The sequence below is a fragment of the Dryas octopetala genome, chromosome 1 (assembly GCF_963921425.1).
Source record: "Dryas octopetala chromosome 1, drDryOcto1.1, whole genome shotgun sequence".
NCBI classification, from domain to species: domain Eukaryota; kingdom Viridiplantae; phylum Streptophyta; class Magnoliopsida; order Rosales; family Rosaceae; genus Dryas; species Dryas octopetala.
Window position 1 is genome coordinate 16,824,050 of NC_141366.1, and position 19,853 is coordinate 16,843,902.

At 32.0% G+C, this 19,853-nt stretch overlaps 1 protein-coding gene across 2 annotated transcripts; it reads right to left on the minus strand.

The window, feature by feature from the left end:
• Positions 1-1,146: 1,146 nt before the first annotated feature.
• GA2OX8 (gibberellin 2-oxidase 8) lies at positions 1,147-5,999 on the minus strand. 2 transcript variants are annotated; one of them, XM_086228695.1, is made up of 4 exons: positions 5,940-5,999; positions 3,639-4,177; positions 2,118-2,439; positions 1,147-1,639 (listed from the first exon to the last, which is right to left on the minus strand). In XM_086228695.1, the coding sequence occupies exons 2-4, from the start codon at positions 4,157-4,159 to the stop codon at positions 1,409-1,411; spliced, it is 1,074 nt and encodes a 357-aa protein (XP_086084821.1). In that variant the 5' UTR covers positions 4,160-4,177; positions 5,940-5,999; the 3' UTR covers positions 1,147-1,408. The 2 variants fall into 2 exon arrangements, with proteins under 2 accessions (XP_086084821.1, XP_086084822.1); XM_086228696.1 differs by having other exon boundaries at positions 3,639-4,174; positions 5,940-5,974.
• Between the last annotated feature and the right edge of the window lie 13,854 nt (positions 6,000-19,853).

A 19,853-nucleotide genomic window follows, 5' to 3' on the forward strand; every position in this document is an offset into this window, starting at 1 on the left:
ACTTTAGTAATAACAAATCTGTATTGCATGATTGCATCTTCTCCATAATTCAAAGTTATTTCTTTCTACAAGCATAACTCTCCAGTTATGTCCAACAATGGATTCTTGATCAATGAATGTTTTTTTTCTTCTTTCATATCTTTGCAACTCAACTCAAATGAATCAACAAGTAAAAGTAAAAAATATATATTTGATTAGCAGAATCAATGTTATACGTACGCACTAGAAGTAATTCAAGTTTGTATAGTTCAATGACCCAATGGAAACTAGGATATATATCGAAACACAATTGTTCAGATTGAGCAATGGGTTTTTATTTTTTTTTCTGCCAAATTTGGGATTTGAATGAGATCCCAAGTTTTAAACTTTTAAAGTTTTAATTTTTTGAAATTTCAAGTCAAAGTTGTTAAGCCCTCTATGAGTGGCTCTTTTTTTTTTTTTTTAATCTAAACCTCCATGAGTGGTTTAGTTTGCAGTAGATTTGATTTTAATTTGCAGGGAAGGAGATGAAGAAAGCACTAAAAGAAACTCAATACAAAATGTCATTGTTAATATATTATAATAAATAAAAATAATTTGTAGCCATTGGATCTTAATTTGGTTGGATGCAATTGAAAAGGCTAGATAAGTTCGGGAAGCTATTTGCTTCAAATAGAATCCATCCTTAAACTTAGGGATAAATCTTTTTTAATTGTTTTTGCAAAATTTTAAGAGAGGTTAAAATTGTCTCTGCAAAAATTATGTAACAATGTCATGTCATTAGGGCACCAAATATTAGGGCACTCTAGCACTCTCTATTAAAATAATTTCAGAGGTTTTCCTTAAGTGTGAAACTTCTCTTTTAACTATGATTGATCTGACCATTTTCTTTAGGCAGAAGCTGAAAAGAGATTTGAAGAAGAAGCGCCTAGTACTGACAATACATCCATCTACTACAGTTCTTGTTGCTTTCGATCCCGATTTAACATACGCGAAGGAGCGAGCCCTCAAAGTTCGGCAGTGGGCAGTTCGATGCCCGTTGTACTGGTGCCTGGTGGTATCATTTAAACGTACATATTACATTTGTGCAAAAGGGTGATGAATTACATTGAAAAACAATAAAATGAGAAAACAAAACTTTTACATACTTCAGTACGTACGCAACATTATCAACATTCGGACAGCTAGCCTCTTAATTATATTGGAGTCCCCATCTAAAAAAGAGATATACTGCAGTACTCGATTACATATATGCTGAAAACTGCTATACCACCTTTTTCATTTTCTAATATATCTAGAACTAAGCTTAATTATACATATATCATTTAATTTTATATCACTTTTCCCACATATATATATATTATAGCCTAATGATGAACTAGCAAAATTCATGTGTAGTGGCTTAATTAATTAACTCGCTAGTTGATAATTATGCAAGAAACCTAGCAAGGCCTATTTTAGAACCTAATTTTTTGACATCCTCTTGGACTTGCTTTCGATATTCCCCAAAGCTGAATTCTCTGTAGACCGAAGGCTCACAGCAACTGTGTATCACTGTTTCATACGAAGGACAGAAGAAATATGCAGTAGAGAATCGTTCCACTTCCAAATTCGTCACAACTCGATGTTGAACACTCTTATACACATTGTTGCTCCATGCCTACACAAACAAAAAGAAAAGTAATGAGAAACTAGCTAACGTACACAAGTGGCTTGTATTATATAAAAAATTATATAAGATATGCTTCTCTTTTGGAATAGTTTGATATGTTATATATATTATCAAACCAACTTTGCCAGTCCTAAGATTTTAGGAATTTGAATATAACTATAAATTAAAATATTATATTATCAAATTAATAGAGCCGGTTCAGAAATTTTAGAGGATAGACGAACTATAAAAATTAATGGAGATGATCTTGACCCTTTATATTCATAGTGATTTTATTTTATTTTATTTTTTAGCCAGTATTCACAAAGATCCTCATAATAGCATCATAATTAAATATTTGAGGGTACCCTGAAGACCTGTCATGAAAACCGTAAATTTAAAGTTTTGGACTATTAATGGGACTGATCAGATTAATATATTGTCCACAACAGTATAACATATATGCTAAGTATGGATTAAAATTCACCTGAAATAGATCTCCGATGTTAATGATTAGAGCATCTGGATTAGGTTTGACGGCGATCCATCTATCATCCTTGACCAATTGCAACCCTCCAACCTGGTCTTGATGCAATATTGTGAGGAAGTCACTGTCAGTGTGTGGCATCAACCCAAACACCTCGGAAGGGATGGGACATGGTGGATATCGGTTCATTCGAAGATAGCAAGTGTTGGGCAAGCAATTTTCTTCGAAAAATGTGGATTTGTGACCCAATTTCTCAGCCAAAATTTCAGCTAACTTCAGCGCCAAACTGGAAATTGTTGTGGCAAACTGTTCCATTGTTGAGCTGGATGCATATACATACAAATTAATCAGAGGAAAACTGACTTAAAACACAAATTATCAACGCGAAAATTTTTTTGTGTGACTATAACATTTACCTAACATGTTGACGTGGTATATATTATCAATTCAATTAAATTATAACACATGTATAATTTTTAAATATTAATAATTATATATGTATTATAATTTAAGTAAATCAGTATAGTAATATAATATTAGCATACCATGTAGTGCAGGTTTTGATCACATATAAAAATTTCTCCATTAGTGTCACATGACAGACTTAATATAATGAGTAACATCATAAGCTAGAGTAATAGTACTGATGTAACATATTTTTTGTACTACGGCATGTGAAACTCATCTTATACAGTGAAAAGACAATATATGAGATCAGAGAAAGGCCATGCATGAAATGACGTACCAAGGGTTTGATGTCACATGCAACTTTATTTGATAGTAGCGGGTATTAATTATTAATTAGTGTGAATTAATTTGCATTGTGCAGCAAGGAAAGCTAAGCAAAGCTATATGTGATGTACATGGAAAGCTATCTGTAACTTGTCCATGACAGGTAAGCAATTCTGCAGGCACGTACAGTACTCTGATAACCATGTACATGCATGCATGTTCTGGGTAGATTAGTCTAGAGCAAATAATTAAGATACAGTAATTGCACAGAGGACATAACTAGGCTCTACTGGAACATTAATTGGAAAGTAGTGAATCACAAGATCGATCTACAACTGATCGAGTTTGTGGTTCCTATATAAACCACGTACTGCATGTGAATTCAAGCAGCAAACTGACCCATAGCTAGTGAGCAGTCGGTTTCATCACCAGCTTTCCAATTGAATTTCCATGACACTCACTGGCAAAATAGTGAATTAATATTGGAAACTAAAGTTAACAGACAAAATACTCATTAATGAATTAATATGAAACAGGTGCACGCGCGGAGAGTGGAGACCATATTATAGAGGATCTAAAAAAAGAAATGAGATTAAGGGCATTAATTACATGGTGAATTAGATAGCTAGCTAGTACTGTATGATACTTGTATTTTAATTTCAATCGATGATTCCTATGGTTTTATATATACGGTAATTCTGAGGATGTAACAAGTAAAATCAAAGAAACTAATTATATTAATTACTATGCACATATAAAGTTAATTAATTCTGTAATTAATGAAATTACCTGAGATTATAATCGAGATCACCGGCAGCTGACGATTTGGCCAAAATATCGTTGAGGGGAATGTGAAAAGCTTCGGACCACGAAACCTGCCTGAGGCATGTGGCCGAGGGAGTCCCCCAACGGTAAGTCCCGGCTGAAAATTTCAAGTTCTTGTTCTCCTGCTTCTTCTTATCAAACGATTGCTTGAACAGCTTCTCTTGCTCGCTCTTCATCTGCTGCAAAAGCTCCCGCAATATCCCGTGGTTCACCACCTGAAAGAAACCCCACTCCCGCGATGCCCTAGCTATCTCCGCCTCGCACGCCTCCCTCTCCGCCTCTCCCAGCTCCAGCCGCCGCAGGTCAATCAGCGGCAGCTCACATTCCTCCACTATAAAATTGTTGTCGTCGTTGTCGTTGTCGCTATTGCTAATGTTGCAACAACAATTGCTATTGCTGTTGTTATTGTTGTTGCTGCCTTTTTCGACGGTTTTGTCGAAAAGGGTCTTGTAGGCCTTGTGGAAGGGTGGGTCCGAGTCCATCATGCCTACCCAGCCCTCCTCCTTGAAAGACATGATAGATCGAGTTAGAGAGAGAGAGGGATTATATAGCAATTGGGTTTTCAACTAGGGGATGGGGACAATGAGAAAAGGGATTGACACAAGACGCGTTCTATTGTTTCTTAATTATGGTCCCTTCGTCGATGAAAACGTTATGGCGTTTCCTTTTCCAAGTTTTGGACTCTTAGACATAAGGTTGAGTCCATGTCTTTTTGCTATATAGACAATATTACACATGCATGGAAGTTATCTATTTCATTTCTTAATTTCTACTTTTCCATGTCGGTAATTCTCAAACCCCTTTTTGGGTTCATCTCAATGCTTCTTCTTAATTTTATAGGACATATGTATTCTCCTCCTTGATGTGTAAAGAACATCAATCACGGATTCCAACATATACCAATAAGTTAACTATTAATTTAGACCGCATTCATTATTAAAGAAGTGTGACCTACTTATATAAATTAAATAGGATCTATATACTCTATTAGTAATGCATTAGTGCAAAGCTCCAATGTATGTCGTCTATATAGCTAGCATTGCTACATGTGTGTATACATATATATATTAGAAATATTCTTTTGTTTTGTTAGACTCTAAATTTGCTTTATTAATTATAGGTTGACAATTAACTAAATATACGATCCATCTTTACAAATTAGTTGAACAAAATTGTCCATGTATATATCACCCCAAATGTTATATAATAATAATCATTTGTAGTTTGTGTGGTCTAAACTAATCTTATTAAAGTATATTTTTTATGTAATTGTAATATTACGTGACATATTAATATGGTTTTACTAATTTGTTCAAATTATAATACGCACCTAATCGAAAAACAAACAAAAATAAAATTTGTTATAAAAAAAACAAACAAATAAGGTGCTTATTCCAAGTAGAAGGAAACAAGACTGTGGTCCTACTAATCTGATGACCACCGACTATCCAAGCATTTATTATTTTGCAATTAAATATAAATATATAACCCAACATATATCATATATGTTATGGAGACATTTTCTTTGCTAGCTAGTAAAGAGACATTTCACTCACTCCCTGTTGGTTTCAGGTTTTCCACTGCAACTTCATATCTACTATTATATATATATATATTGGATCTTATAATTCTTATTTACTTTTTAATGCATGTGAACCTCGTTTATTTTTTATTTTTTCTTCCAACTTTTTACAAGAGATGAGATCTATACTATTCTGAAACGATCCAAGTACAGTATAACTCACATGCATTGATGGATATATAAGAGTATTGGGCAAATTTTAGAAATTAATATTTTCCTTTAATTTTATTAAATAACATATTGTCAGGTAAATGGTATCTTCTGGCTAGAAATTAAAAATTATTTATAAATTCAGTACCTACCACATTCCTTGGGCCATACTAGCTAGCTAAGAATATATTTTTATATTTAATTGAGAGCCAAATCCCTACATAGAGGGTCTGGTATATATATGCCTATCTAGTTCTAATCAAGCTCAAAACAATAAAACAATTAAAGAACACTTTATATGGAAACTGTTAGGGATTAGCGAAACTTGGTAAGAACTAAAGAATGTTAGTGTTGATCAATGAGGAGATGTATAAAGGCTGACAAAACAAGAGAGTGAGAAGTACTGAAAAAACCAGATACACGACTACTAGTATTTCAAGACCATATATCAGCAAGACTATCACGTAATTATCCAATCTAATTAAACCTTCAATGTAATTAATTTGTATGTGTAGGACTTTCTTATACTTTACCTGTTCTAGAAATCTTCACTAACATATATATATATCAGGCGTATTCCAGCAATATTCTTATATATATGTACGAATATTCGATCGGTTCCTGCAGAAAAATTAAGGAAAATTAATTACGCAAGGAAAACTAAAGCATATTATATTATACTAATCAAAGTTTGCAGCTAATTAATAAATATCTGTAATTGATGGACATGATGCATATTGTAAGGTAAAGCTGAAATCAGTCCAAAAAAAAAGAAGGTAAAGCTGAAAAGTCATCGAAAAGATCACTTTCTGATGAAAGGGAGTGACAGAGTTAAAAAATTAAGGCTAAAAGGAAAATGTTTAACTACTTGCAATTAGACAGATAGAGACTAGGGGAGATGTTGATGTGTCCACTTTAAATGGATTAAATGTTTATCCAAGTTGAATACATATAGTCATACTGTCATATATATTAATAATTTCATGGAAAGCAAAAGCTATATAGACAGATAGATAGAGGACTAGCTAGCTTAGCTAGAACAGTGAGTGAAACTGAAAGAATATATATCCAACCTTAATTAAATAAATAAGAAACCACAAATTAATTTCGATGCATGTAAAAGTGTAAAACAACTTGTAAATTAAGTAAGAAGATAATTAAGCAGTTCAAATTAAGCAACATAGACACAAATTTAATAAATTAAACTATAGCATTAAAACTAAATTATATATATGCAGTTGTTGGGTGTCTAGTTGGAAGGGTTGTAGAATTACTCACAATGCACTCAATTTCGATCCCCCTTCTTCCAAACTTAAAAAAAAAAAAAAAAAAAACTAAATTATATATAATGTGCTACACTAATTCTTACATTTATAGGATGGAGAAGATCTGAGGACGTTGGCTATGTGAGAAAGAGAGAGAGAGAGAGAGAGAGAGAGAGAGAGAGAGAGAGAGAGAGAGAGAGAGAGAGCTACCTATATTAATATATATAAGTTGGAGGCTTTGGAGTTGGAGGTAGCCTTCATTTTCCTTCGATATATTTATAAGGTAGGAATTGAATGTGCTCGTATCAATCAATCATCATCACTACTTTTGTACTGTGAAGATAGTAAGAGGATTGAGAGTCTATGCTTACAAGTAGAACACGCGGCTCATGGTTCTATCAGATAAATTAAATACCATATGCATATAAATTCTAGGTCGGCAATATATTCTCTCTTTTTTCATTCCTTAATTGCCTCCTTTTTCAATCATATCTACCATTGTCATGCATATATAATTATATGCATGCATGTCACAATTACCAGGATATATTCTGAATTTACCAACAAATTATACAAATCTAGATGCATGATCATCAACTACTAAATGTTGTCTCTTAATCAATAAGTTCAACAACTTATATATGTTGGTTTAGAATTCAAGTCCGTAATTAATTTGCTTCTTAAATTCCAAATATTCTATAACTACTATATGAAAAAGTTCTGACAAATAAACATATGGCACGTCCTGTTCTTGATATTAATGTCCCTACTCCCTAGCATGCAAAATTGCAAACCATGATCATTTGTTGGGGTTTAATCTAAGTTGTTTATTTGTAATCTAAGGTTATAAGGTAGTTTTGAGTTTTACTATTAAACCCTAGAATCCTAGACGGCTTTGATGAAAGTGACAAGGATTTTTAAGACAAAGAGATAGATGATCCACATTAAATACGTAGTTAAATATTAAGACCATTAATAATTGTTCAAAAATATGATCTTATATAATCATTAAATTAAACATTAATAAAATATTTCAATTGATCATATGTTTATGGTCAGTGCTTTATACGTGATCAGTTAAGCATGAGAAATTAAAGTTTGATTAAAAAAAGCATGAGAAATTAAAACTAAACTTAGTATATACGAAAGATGTTCATCATGTGCCAAGTAAATTAGGGATGAATTAAATTAGTTAATGTGAAATTCCAAAATTGTAACGTTCCTCACATAAAGTTGTTTAGAGAAGTACAATAAGTGCATATATATGATGGGTCAATTATGACACAAATTATGAAATTTCATACAATTTATAGAATATATGATTTATCTTTATTAAATATGTAATAATGAGGCTCTTTTTGTTCATGTATATCTCATTTAAACATAGTGCGGTACGAATTATGGGACCCAGTTCACATTATAATTTGATGACCGAAGTCATCTATTTTATAAGTCTTTATACAAAAAATTTCTTGCCAAAAATTAGATAAATCATAATCCATTAAGACATCTAATTGTGATTGAATAAATAGACGAATATAGTAATTCGATAAACACTTGAAATTATGACTATTTGATTAAATGGTTAAACAATATTTTCCGATTTATCTTATTTTTTATAAGAATAATCTTTAATAGAGACTTAAAAAATAAACGGCTTTAATCATCAAATTACAATGTGGAGTGAGCGTCATAAGTCATACCTCATATATTAAAATGAGGTATATCTTAATGAAAATGCTATGCATATATATATATATGTGTGTGTGTGTGTGTTATAATAACATTCAGTCTATACGTACTCATAACGGCAAATTAGTGAATATCTCAAAATCACTTGAATAACCATAATCACTCCCAATAGGTTTAATCATAGCACAACTATTTTTAACCGCCTTCTCACTATCAGAATCATCTCGTTGCCTACATAATTAATTTATTATATGAATCTTATATTACAAAACAAGAAAAAAAGTTATATGAAACATTACATAAACTGAGCAAATAAATCATGAGATAACCAAGAGAGAATAATTCAACTCTATGGACTTAAGGCAAATTAAGAACACACATAAATGATATACCAAATATTATAATTACTTCATTAAAACAAAAACGAAAAACGTACTATAGTAGAATTACACAAACAGATGCACATACATGTGTGCATATATACACATATTTTTCAATTAAATTGACGAGCTCTACAAGATATTCATTAGATGACATTTATATATATATGGTATATAGCTAGATGTAATAAATTAAACATCGATCACACGACAAGTAAACAACAGACAAATTAACAATATATAGAACTAAATTTTATAGTTGAAATTAATTAGTTAATTAATTAAAAGTTAAAACAAAGAATCGTAGATTAATATATCTATATATATTCCATATATATAAATCGAATATCATTAAAAAAAAAAAATCATGCATGAGGCCGAATATTGAATCATGGGAAGTCTCTTACTTATTTTAGAAAGAATCAAGAATCCTTGAGCTTCCAAATTTCTCCCCAAATCAATTCTGTTTGCCCTAAATTGTCCTATGTTTGACTTTGACTTTGACCTAGCCTCTAAGCAACCGGACTTTATAAAGTCTTCCAAATCTGCCTTCTATGGTTTTTTAAAAGCTAATATATAAGGAAATTCCCAAGAAAAAAAGTGAGTGTTTAAGGCTGATTTTCGTAAAAAGATAGAGGGAAAAAGGCGAGATCTTACTAATGTATAATATAGTTCAACACTTAGAATCATGAAGTGGTAGCCATAGAGTTGGATAAACCACTTAATTATATATAAGTAATTAAGTATGACGTGGTTATTTCATGACTTTTAATTTTGATTAGATGCACATGTCAAAGATGTGGTGGCCTGGTGGGGCATCAATCATCTCAAATAAAATTCTAATAACATATTTCAATCAACGGCGCGTTGATAAAGCTAGCATTCATCATCATTCGAGCATTAATAGTTGGGTTTGTTTTAACATATTTAATTACGAAATAATCCTTAAAATTTCATTATTACAGAATATTCCATTGGACCACTTCGATATATAATGAAAATAATATTAATATATAATACTATCGATATACTATATAAGCACATGGGAGATTTTGGAGTATTACAAGATATTTTCCATTTATAGTGACAATCGATCTGCAATGAAGTGAAAAAGGCTTTTTTTAGGGCTTCGGCCCCACGATACCCAAAAAATAAAAACAGAAGCCATTTATAGGTGTCTACATAAAGTTGAAAGAAAAATGTACAAAGGACAATGATGAAGAGACTTTGGAGGAAGGAGAACCACTAATCATTTTAAAGAAAAGTTGAATAAGAGACTGAATGAACAGGCACCAATTGAATTTCAATCTCTCTCTCTCTCTCTCTCTCTCTCTCTCTCTCTCTCTCTCTCTCTCAAACAAGAAACATGATTAGTACACTGGACCCATCTGTTTAACTGTAACCTCTCTGATTCCCATGTCGGCACATACGTGGAAGAATCGAGAGTCACACGCATGTTTTACATAAGGCGAAAGTTTGGTTTTGGTTATCGAGTTAGGTTTTATTTTGATCCTTATAATTTTAATAATTATGAATTTAGTCTCTCTAGTTTGAATTAAGTTTTATTTTAATCTTGTATTTTTAATTATTATAATTATAATTTTATAATTTATAAATTATTATAATTTAATAACATTTTGATATTTTTATTTATCAAATTATAGGATTAAAGTGAAACTTAATTTTGTTACGAAGACAAAAAATAGAACCTAACTCAAATTACAAGAATTAAAATTATAACAATTAAAACTACATGAACCAAAATAAAGGTCCATTGAGTTTAGGTACCAAATTATAATATTTTTTCATTTTAACTACTAAAACATTTATGTCATTTCAGTTTAGGTACCAACTTTAAAAAACATGATTATATCGAACTGTGACTGTCTAACAGACATAACTTTTTTATTGATTTATTGTTTTTTTAATATTTGCAAGGCTTAAACTTTAATATTTAGTTTTTGGGTTATAGGACTTTATCCCCCAAACCTAAATCAAAAGTATAAAACCTTTAAAAATTTTGATTTTTTATAAATTTTAAATAGTCACAACTGTGATTGTTCGACAATTACAACTGTAACTGTTCGACAGTCACAACTGTATAACAAACTGATTTGTGACCTAATCCAAAATGTTTTACTCTAGGTTGGTACCTAAACTAAAAAAAATTAGTGTCTTACTGCTTTATTAAAAAACTATTGATATTTAGTATTTAATCCTAATTTTCTATCAAAATAATACTAACTTAAATTACATAGATCAAAATCATAATAATTAAAACTATATAAACTAAAATAAAACATAACTCAAAGAGTCAAACTACAAACATCAAAAGTAAACTTTGGCCTTTACATAATTCCGTGGGTTAAGCCTGTCACGAGACAAAGTTATTGACTTTTATGTATGTAACATAACTTCATATAATTTGTAAGAAACATATAAACTTTAGAGGTACTTAACATTTGGAAGGTCAAAACGACTGCATACTTGGCCTACCTTTAATACCAACCCTGTACATCGGCAAATATATATTTGGCACCAGAATGCAAACTAATTAAGGCTATGAATTATGCATATGTGCAGTGCTTAATCACAAATGGATCGAAGGAATTAATCAATCACCATGGTCCATGGGTAGTGGTCGGAATATATTATTCATAATTCACGTCGACCCATATATTGACCCTAGCTAGCTGTACGTACCATTATTAATTTCCAAATTGCAAGTCAAGTCTACTCAGGGGGGGACGATCCCCCAACGCCGGTGAAGCCTTCGAACCTGAGCCTCCCCCCCAATCGCCGCTGCCGGTCCCTGCTCCCGCCGCCAGTCCCTGCCAAGTTCCAACCACTTGAAGTTTTATTTACACTATGACCCCAGGATAAAATTCCTGGATCTGCCACTGAGTCTACTACTCTAGTAACTCTACTTATGTCAAATAAATATTAATCCTTCCATATTAATTTATTATATGATACGTATTTACATATATAATTAATTTCATTTCCATATGTAATTGCATGCACAGCTAGCATTAATGGTTCTCACTTTTTCTGGAAAAGCACTAGCTGCTGCGTGCATGTTCTTGTGTTTGTGATCGAGGAATTAAAAACCAAACATTGCAGTTAGGAATAAACGGGGTCTCTGCGGCCTGCCTGCCCATCGATGCTACTAGATGATATATCACATTAATAATATCTACTCCGGCCACCGTAGAGTCTATCCATTGAGGTATACTGTATATCTCATTTTAATTTTAGGCATAATGAGTTATCACTTGTGTGACTTCTTATTATACTTTGATGATCAAAACTGTTTATTTTATAAATCTCTATAAGAATCACACATGTGAAATATTATATAAATTGAAAACCATTACATCTTATTGTGATCTAATAAATAAACTAACAGAGTGATTTCGATAAACATTTGAAATGATGACCATTTATTCAAATGGTTACATGTTTTCTAATTTGTCTAATTTTTTGTAAAAATAATCCTTAAATTGAGACTTAGAATAAAGACGACTTCGATCATCGAATTATAATGTGGATTAAGTCCCATAAGTGATCTCTCATTATTCCTAAAATGAGGTATATCTAATAATTTTTCGGAAGGAAGAGCTCTATTTATATATATAAATATATATAGCTTCTATTAAAAGCTTTCTTAAATAATTTTATTTAAAGAATTTCTCATAGAAATCACTTCATATTGTACTTCAACAATCTTAATTATCTATTTTTTAGGTCTCCATTTAATAATCATTCATGCGAAAAATTAGTAAAATCATATTTTCATAGTAGGAGGCATCCCCTCTTAGTATTTTTTTTTAGATAATTAAACAACGAATAGAGTGAAATTCCAAGTTTATCTTAATCAGGTAAATCGTGAAGTTCAAGAAGAAATTGCTATTTATCTTCGGTTACTCTCATTGATCAAATGTATGAATATATGGTATATACCTAGCTGAGACTTCAGCTGAAAAATAAACTAATTAACTTAAGAGTGACTTAGAGTCCAGTCAATTTTATGAATCTTTTTTAGACTAAAACTGGTAGAGATTTAGAGTTTTTAATTAAGTCCTTTTATTTTTATTTTTTAACGACTTTATGTTAGGTTTTAACTCCAAGATTTTAACTCGTAGTTAAAACCTAACATGTAGTATCTACAAAGCCCACTCTACACCCTAGGAGGGGAAATACCCTTCAAATAGGGAAAAATACCCTTCAAATCAGGGAAGAATTTTATTATGAATTAAAAAGATTTTCTTATAAATTTTAAAATACTCTCGATTTTCATCTAAAAACTATTTTTCTAAAGGACCTAATTATCTCTTGACTTAATTTTAACTTAGATATTTTGGAGAAAGTAAGAGAATGTCGCTAATGGAAATAAGTATGTTATCTGAAATAATATGGCCCCATAATATTCAAAGTTGAATTCTCCAATTGCAAAATAAAACAAAAACACAATGCATGTGATGGACCTCCACAAAATCAACACTTTTTGGTTATAATTAATGGGGCAAAGGTTGAGTTGTCTAATGTACCACATACATCTGTACCATCATATGATCAAAGGCACCTAGCATTAAGTGTGATAATGATACATATATTATAGATTTTTTAACATTTTATCCACTCGAAATTTGAGGTCGATTTCATTTTATCACCTAACAAAAAAATTGTGCTAATTTATCACATTAATTTAAAAAATTTTACAATATCATACCTCAAGCAAATTACGTCACACTTTGCGTTAAAAATAAGCATATGCATTGCACATGACCCCATTTTAAGGAGTTTTTTGATCTTTTTATATCAAATTGAAAATGTATTTGGAAGATTTTTATTGTATTTTGGGATATTCAAAGTGCAATATATATAAGAATGATTTGCTTCTTTTACTTTTTTTTTTTTTTGGTCAAATGGAAGTTCAATAGAAAAAGGGGGGAAGGCCCCCCAGCCCCAAAGTACAACGAAAGCAACTAATAAGGAACCATGACATAAAGATAAGACAGGGAGAGACCGGCCTAGTAAGCAGCAGTGCTTCTAGCATATGGATCTCCAATACAACAAAACAAAAGGATTAGGTGGGGGGGCAAGGGGGCAAGGTACCCCATCACGAGAGAGAACATACATTATTTGTTTACCGATGAAAATCTTCAAAATACACTTCCAATTTGAGATAAAAAGACCGAATTAGCCCAAAAAGGATTGCACGTACATGTTTATTTTATATGAAAATTTTGACGAAATCTACTCGAGGTCTAACATTGCAAAATTTTGTAAATTAAGGTTATAATTGACATAATTTTTTGTTAGGTGGAGAGGTGAGCTAGATCGACCCCAAAATTTAGGTAAATAAAAAAAAACTTATATTATATTCTAAAGTCATTTAGTAAAAATACAAGAATTAGAATAATAAAGAGCAAAGAATAGGTAACTAAATGATATATATTTTCTATTAACTGTTGAATTTTCATACCACACATATTAGAATATAATATATATTATGCATCTTATGAAATACTTCAATATTAATATACATATGTTTGAATAATTTTGTAATTAAATAAGAAACTTATGGACGTATGTATAAAAGTCCCCATAACTATTTTAATATTTTGCACGATTTTACACCTTGGTTCAGGATTGCTAAAAATTTGTCACTGACCTGAGCAACTTCTATATATGATGATCTGTCAAATTATACAATAATCGGTTTCTTATTTTTATTTTTATATATATCTTCTATCTTTCGAAGTATACAATATAAAATTATGTATGTATATGATTGTTGAGGTCAAAGTGAGTATAAATTGTAGAGGTGAGATAGAGTAGAGAAAATTATTTTATGTAATCGATATATTGGTATAATTAATCTAATGTATCATAATATGACTATATGTTATTAATATTATTTTCTACTAATATAAATATATCATCTAATAATACTTCTATACCTTAAATTAATTATATCATATGACAATGTATTAAATACACTTAATAATTTTTTGAACTATGGACATAGACTCATTTAACAGGCCCACGCACACTAACATTAATTAGTTAAGCTCAAACCCACTATTCTATTTGGGGCCCATATGAGTGTTAAATATATAATATCACATTTTCTCTACTCATTTACCATATATCTATTGGAGTTATACATTTTGAGAGTGTAAATTTTAATTGCAAAGTGTGGTTAGCAAAGTAAACATTGAACTTATAAATTTGTTATCTCCTTTGGAGATTCGCTAACAGGTGTATTATATATCGTGTATTTATCTCTTTTATTATGTACCTTAACATGTTGAGACAAATAAGTATAAAATATATACATTTGTCGTAAATTTTTTTTTTTTTGGAACGAGAATAGGCTTGATATGTCATGTCATTGTTGGAGAGCTTTCTATAAGATTCGCTGCTCTCCAACTCAATCAGTACGACTTCGGGAGGCCCAAAAACGGTACGGTTTTTTCACAATTTTAATACTTGACGTTAATTTCGAACCAAAAAAAAGAAACTTGACGTTAACATGCAGACACGTGGTTTTCTTGGCAAATATATCCATCTGAGAGACTGACTGAGACGTAGCCTAGGGCCTAGGCCCATTCCCATTAGGTATCAATTCATGCTCTGCTCCATTATTGCAGTGGAGAGTGAGAGTCTCTCTACTTGTATTGCATAATAGCTCTGCTACCTCTAACCTACTTCTTCTGGCTTTGTCTCTCTTGTCGATCCTTTGCCCATCACAGAGTCCTGTGATCATCAACCACTCTTTTACGCGATCAGTGAAAGAAATTAATGAGAACCAGCTAGTGGTAAAATTTTGAAATTTACACTATACTCGTTAAAAAAATGCATAAATTTAATTTAAACACATAATTATATAAACTATTTCAATAAAATTCATAAATTTTAAAATATTTCAAATATACACCTGATCTATTATTTAAATTGAAAAATAAATTTTTGTCCATTGATTCGTTGAGAGATCAGTTAAATGACAGCTTGGCTTTTGCTGATCGGGATTACTTGGCGACATAGCGCTATCTCAGCAAACATTTCCCGCCAAATGAGCTACACGGGCCCACAATTTAATAATAATAGAGAGAGAGAGTTTGTGGGCACGTGTCAGGGGATAGGTGGACCCGTGTTGCTCATTTACCCCCAAATGAGCGACACAGGCCCACCTAACCCCTGACACGGGTTCACAAACTCATCATCTCTTTCTCGCTCGTTGAACACATGTGAGAGATTAATATTTGAATTTAGGGGAAAACGTGATGTTTTCGGGAGACTAAATGGTCATGAGAGCGTTCGACGAGCGGGAAAGAGGTGATGGGTGTGTGGGCTCGTGTCAAGTGGACATGTGTTGCTCATTTGGCGGGAAATGTATGTTGAGTTGGTGCCACGTCGCCAATTAATCCCCGTTAGCAAAAACCAATTTGACATTTAACTGATCTCTCAATAAATTGATGGACGAAATTTCATTTTTTCAATTTACATAATAAATCAGGTGTATATTTAAAATATTTGAAACTTCGTGGACCCCGTTGAAATAACATATATAGTTACGTGTTTAAATTGAATTTATGCCTTAAAAAAATTTAGATGAAAATCTGGAAGAATTTTAAATTTCGACAAAAATTAGATAGAAACGACAAAAATTGTTATCAAAATACAAAAATTTTGAATGAAACTTTACTATATATTTATTTAACATATTATTTACTACATTGATAAAAAAAACATTGAAAAAACTAAATTATACAGTAGATTTTATGTGATATAAGATGAATATAATGCACGCTGAAGACAAATACTGTTAAAAAAATAGTTCATTAATTAATAATTACATAAATTTGATTGAACAAACACCTCAGAGCTTGTGTAATTTATTTTTCAGTTTTTCATAAATGAAAAGAATTTTTTAGAGTTTTGGATTGTTGTTGTTGTGCTTGTTTGAAGTTGTTTCATTATTACTTTCTTTGAAAATTTCAAGAAAGAAATTCTTTTAAGAGGGGTAGATTGTGAGACCCCGTATTTTTTCAAGTTTTATTTTTAAAACTATTTTAAATATTTTAAAAATTTATTTGAGAAATAAAATATTTTAGATTAATTTTTTAATTTTTTTTAAAAAATTAGTTTGACCGGTTCTTTGACTTTTTGAACTAATGGGCTTTTGACTTCGATTTGTGATTTGTTAGAAAGATCTCAAAAACATAAACACGTGAGCACAAACTGTGCATCGATCGGAGCTACGGTTTAAAATATATGAGCATTTAAAATGATGGACATTTTTGTAAATTTATAAATATGAATTTTAAACACTCAAAATCAATTTTTTTATTTTAATTTCTCTTTCCTTATTTTACATTCACGCAGCCCACCACCAGATCCACTCTCATTTTATCTCTTCTCTTTCTTCCTTCTCTCTTTCTTTTTCTTTTTCCTTTCTCTATCTTTTTTTTCTTCTTCTCCTTTCTCTCATTCCACCATCAATAAGTCCATCCTTTCTCTCCTACGTCGACCACCAGCCCACCCTCATCTTTTTCTCCCTCATCTCGCCCCTTGTCGTTGCCCTTGCTGTCGAAACCCACCAAAACCCATAAATCCCACATAACCGAAAACTTCGCCGAAATTTCAGAATTTAAGCGAAATCGTCGAAAGTTCAGCGAAATCATTGAAATCCAAACGAAATTTTGTTGATTTAGTGTTACAATTTCCATACCTCAAAAAATCAAAAATTTCGCCGAAAATTTCAAAATTTAAATCCTTGATTATACTGTACCTCCCACACTCTCATTTTCTTTTGGAGTTGAGACAACATTTGGAGTTTAATTACAAAAATATAAAAAAAAATTATAATTTCATACTTTAACTTTACATGTTATTTTAAGACATAAATTCAATTTAGACACATAACTATATATGCTATTTCAACGGGGTCCATGAACTTTCAAATATTTCAAATATACACCTGATTTATTATGTAAATTGAAAAATGAAATTTCGTCCATCAATTTATTGAGAGATCAGTTAAATGTCAGCTTGACTTTTGCTAACGGGGATTAATTGGCGACGTGGCACCAACTCAGCATACATTTCCCGCCAAATGAGCAACACATATCCACTTGACACGGGCCCACACACCCATCACCTTCTTCCCGCTCGTCAAACGCTCTTCTGACCATTTAGTCTCCAAAAAACATCACGTTTTCCCCCAAATTCGAATATAAATCTCTCACTTGTGTTCAACGAGCGAGAAAGAGATGATGAGTTTGTGGACCCATGTCAGAGGTTAGGTGGACCTGTGTAGCTCATTTGGCGGGAAATGAGCGACACGGGTCCACCTAACCCCTGACACGGGCCCACAAACTCTCACTTTCTCTATTATTATTAAATTGTGGGCCCGTGTCGCTCATTCGGCGGAAAATGTTTGCTGAGATAGCGCCACGTCGTCAAGTAATCCCGGTCAGCAAAAGCCAAGCTGTCATTTAACTGATCTCTCAACGAATCAATGGACAAAAATTCATTTTTCAATTTAGATAGTAGATCGGGTGTATATTTGAAATATTTTAAAGTTCATGGACTCCGTTGAAATAGCTTATATAGTTATGTGTCAAAATTGAATTTATGCCTTATTTTAAATTAATACTTCAACTTTGAAAATTTACAAAAAAGTATCTCAACTTTTGTTTTTTGTGTCAAAATAATATCTCCGTTAAGTTTTATGCTATTGAGGACGTTATCTGTTGACGTGACATGAATATTTTCGTCTTTTCATCTTTCTTTAAAAAAAAAAAAATATGTTCTTCCTCCTTTCCCTTCCCCACCCGAGCACCCCCAATAGCCTCTCCCCTTCCTCACCCCTCTCCCCCCAACCCAGCCCCTCCCCGCCTCCACCCTCTCCCTTTCCCCCTCACCAAGCCCCCCACTAGCTCCCTCCCCTCCACCTAGCCCTGACCCACCCCACCTACCTCTCCCCTTAATGGAAAATATGACTATTGTTATGGTTTAAAATCTGAGTAAAACTTTCATATAATAGGTGACCTAGCGCGTGATGAGAGAGCTAAACCCATAAAATATATTCAACCAAATAAGTAAGGTTTTGTTTTTAGCAAATTACAATTTAGTATGACAATTTGGGTTAATTTGAAGAGCTTATATGTAAATTAGGGCTAATTACAAAATACCCCTCCCAGGTTTGCTGCCACTTTTAATGCCCCCCAAAAGGTTTCAATTTTTCAATGTAGTACATATAGTTTTCAATTTAAATCAATGTCACTTGTTGCCAAACTTTTGTTAGGTTAACCATTTGGTCAACCATTAAGCAGTAACATGGCATGCATGAGACCTTTTTTATTATTATTATTTTTTTTTATGTGAAAACCCAATTAGCACTATGTGGACAATATATAATAACCACTTTTTGAGAAATGTGATATTTTAAAAATGTAAAAAAAAAATAAAATAAAAAAAAGTAAGGAAACTAAAATACTGAAAAGTTTCCCACTGCAAACATCACACCACCCCTGCGCCCAATCCCCTTATTCCCTTTACTCCTCATTCTTCTCCAATCTCCACCCATCCATACCCCCTCAAGACCCTCTTCACATCCCATCCACCCATCTTATATGAATGGAATCTCCCAACCCACCGAGAATGGCTCCACTAGGGCAGCTCTTAAACTCAGCCCATCACACCCACTTTCGAAACCTCCATTGACACTGCCACAATTGCCGCACCAAAGTCAACAAAGGGTTACATTGACCACATTGACTTAAGTTGAAAACTACAAGTAATACATTGAAAAAATTGAAACTTTATGTGGGGAATTGAAAATGGAGGCAAACTTGGGAAGGGTACTTTGTAATTAGCCCTATAAATTATATATATTTTTAAAACAGAAAAAGTTTGGAAACTAACTGATGTGTTTCTATTTTTTGGGTCCATCAATGTAAAACCTTTTAGTTAATTTTTTTTTTAGAAACTCACCAGTCACCATGTGTCCCTCTTTATCCTTATATCGTCATTCCATGATCACAAAAGTGGATGGAAATAAACGTAATTGACGATTTGGGCATAAAGTGATAACGTA

Excerpts from the sequence above, each read along its gene's own strand:
- GA2OX8 (XM_086228695.1), bottom strand. The coding sequence starts at position 4,159 with ATGATGGACTCGGACCCACCCTTCCACAAGGCCTACAAGACCCTTTTC. Across the intron at positions 2,440-3,638 it reads GATCTCGATTATAATCTCAG|CTCAACAATGGAACAGTTTG; the intron begins GTAATTTCATTA and ends ATATGCATCCAG. Across the intron at positions 1,640-2,117 it reads ACATCGGAGATCTATTTCAG|GCATGGAGCAACAATGTGTA; the intron begins GTGAATTTTAAT and ends TTGTTTGTGTAG.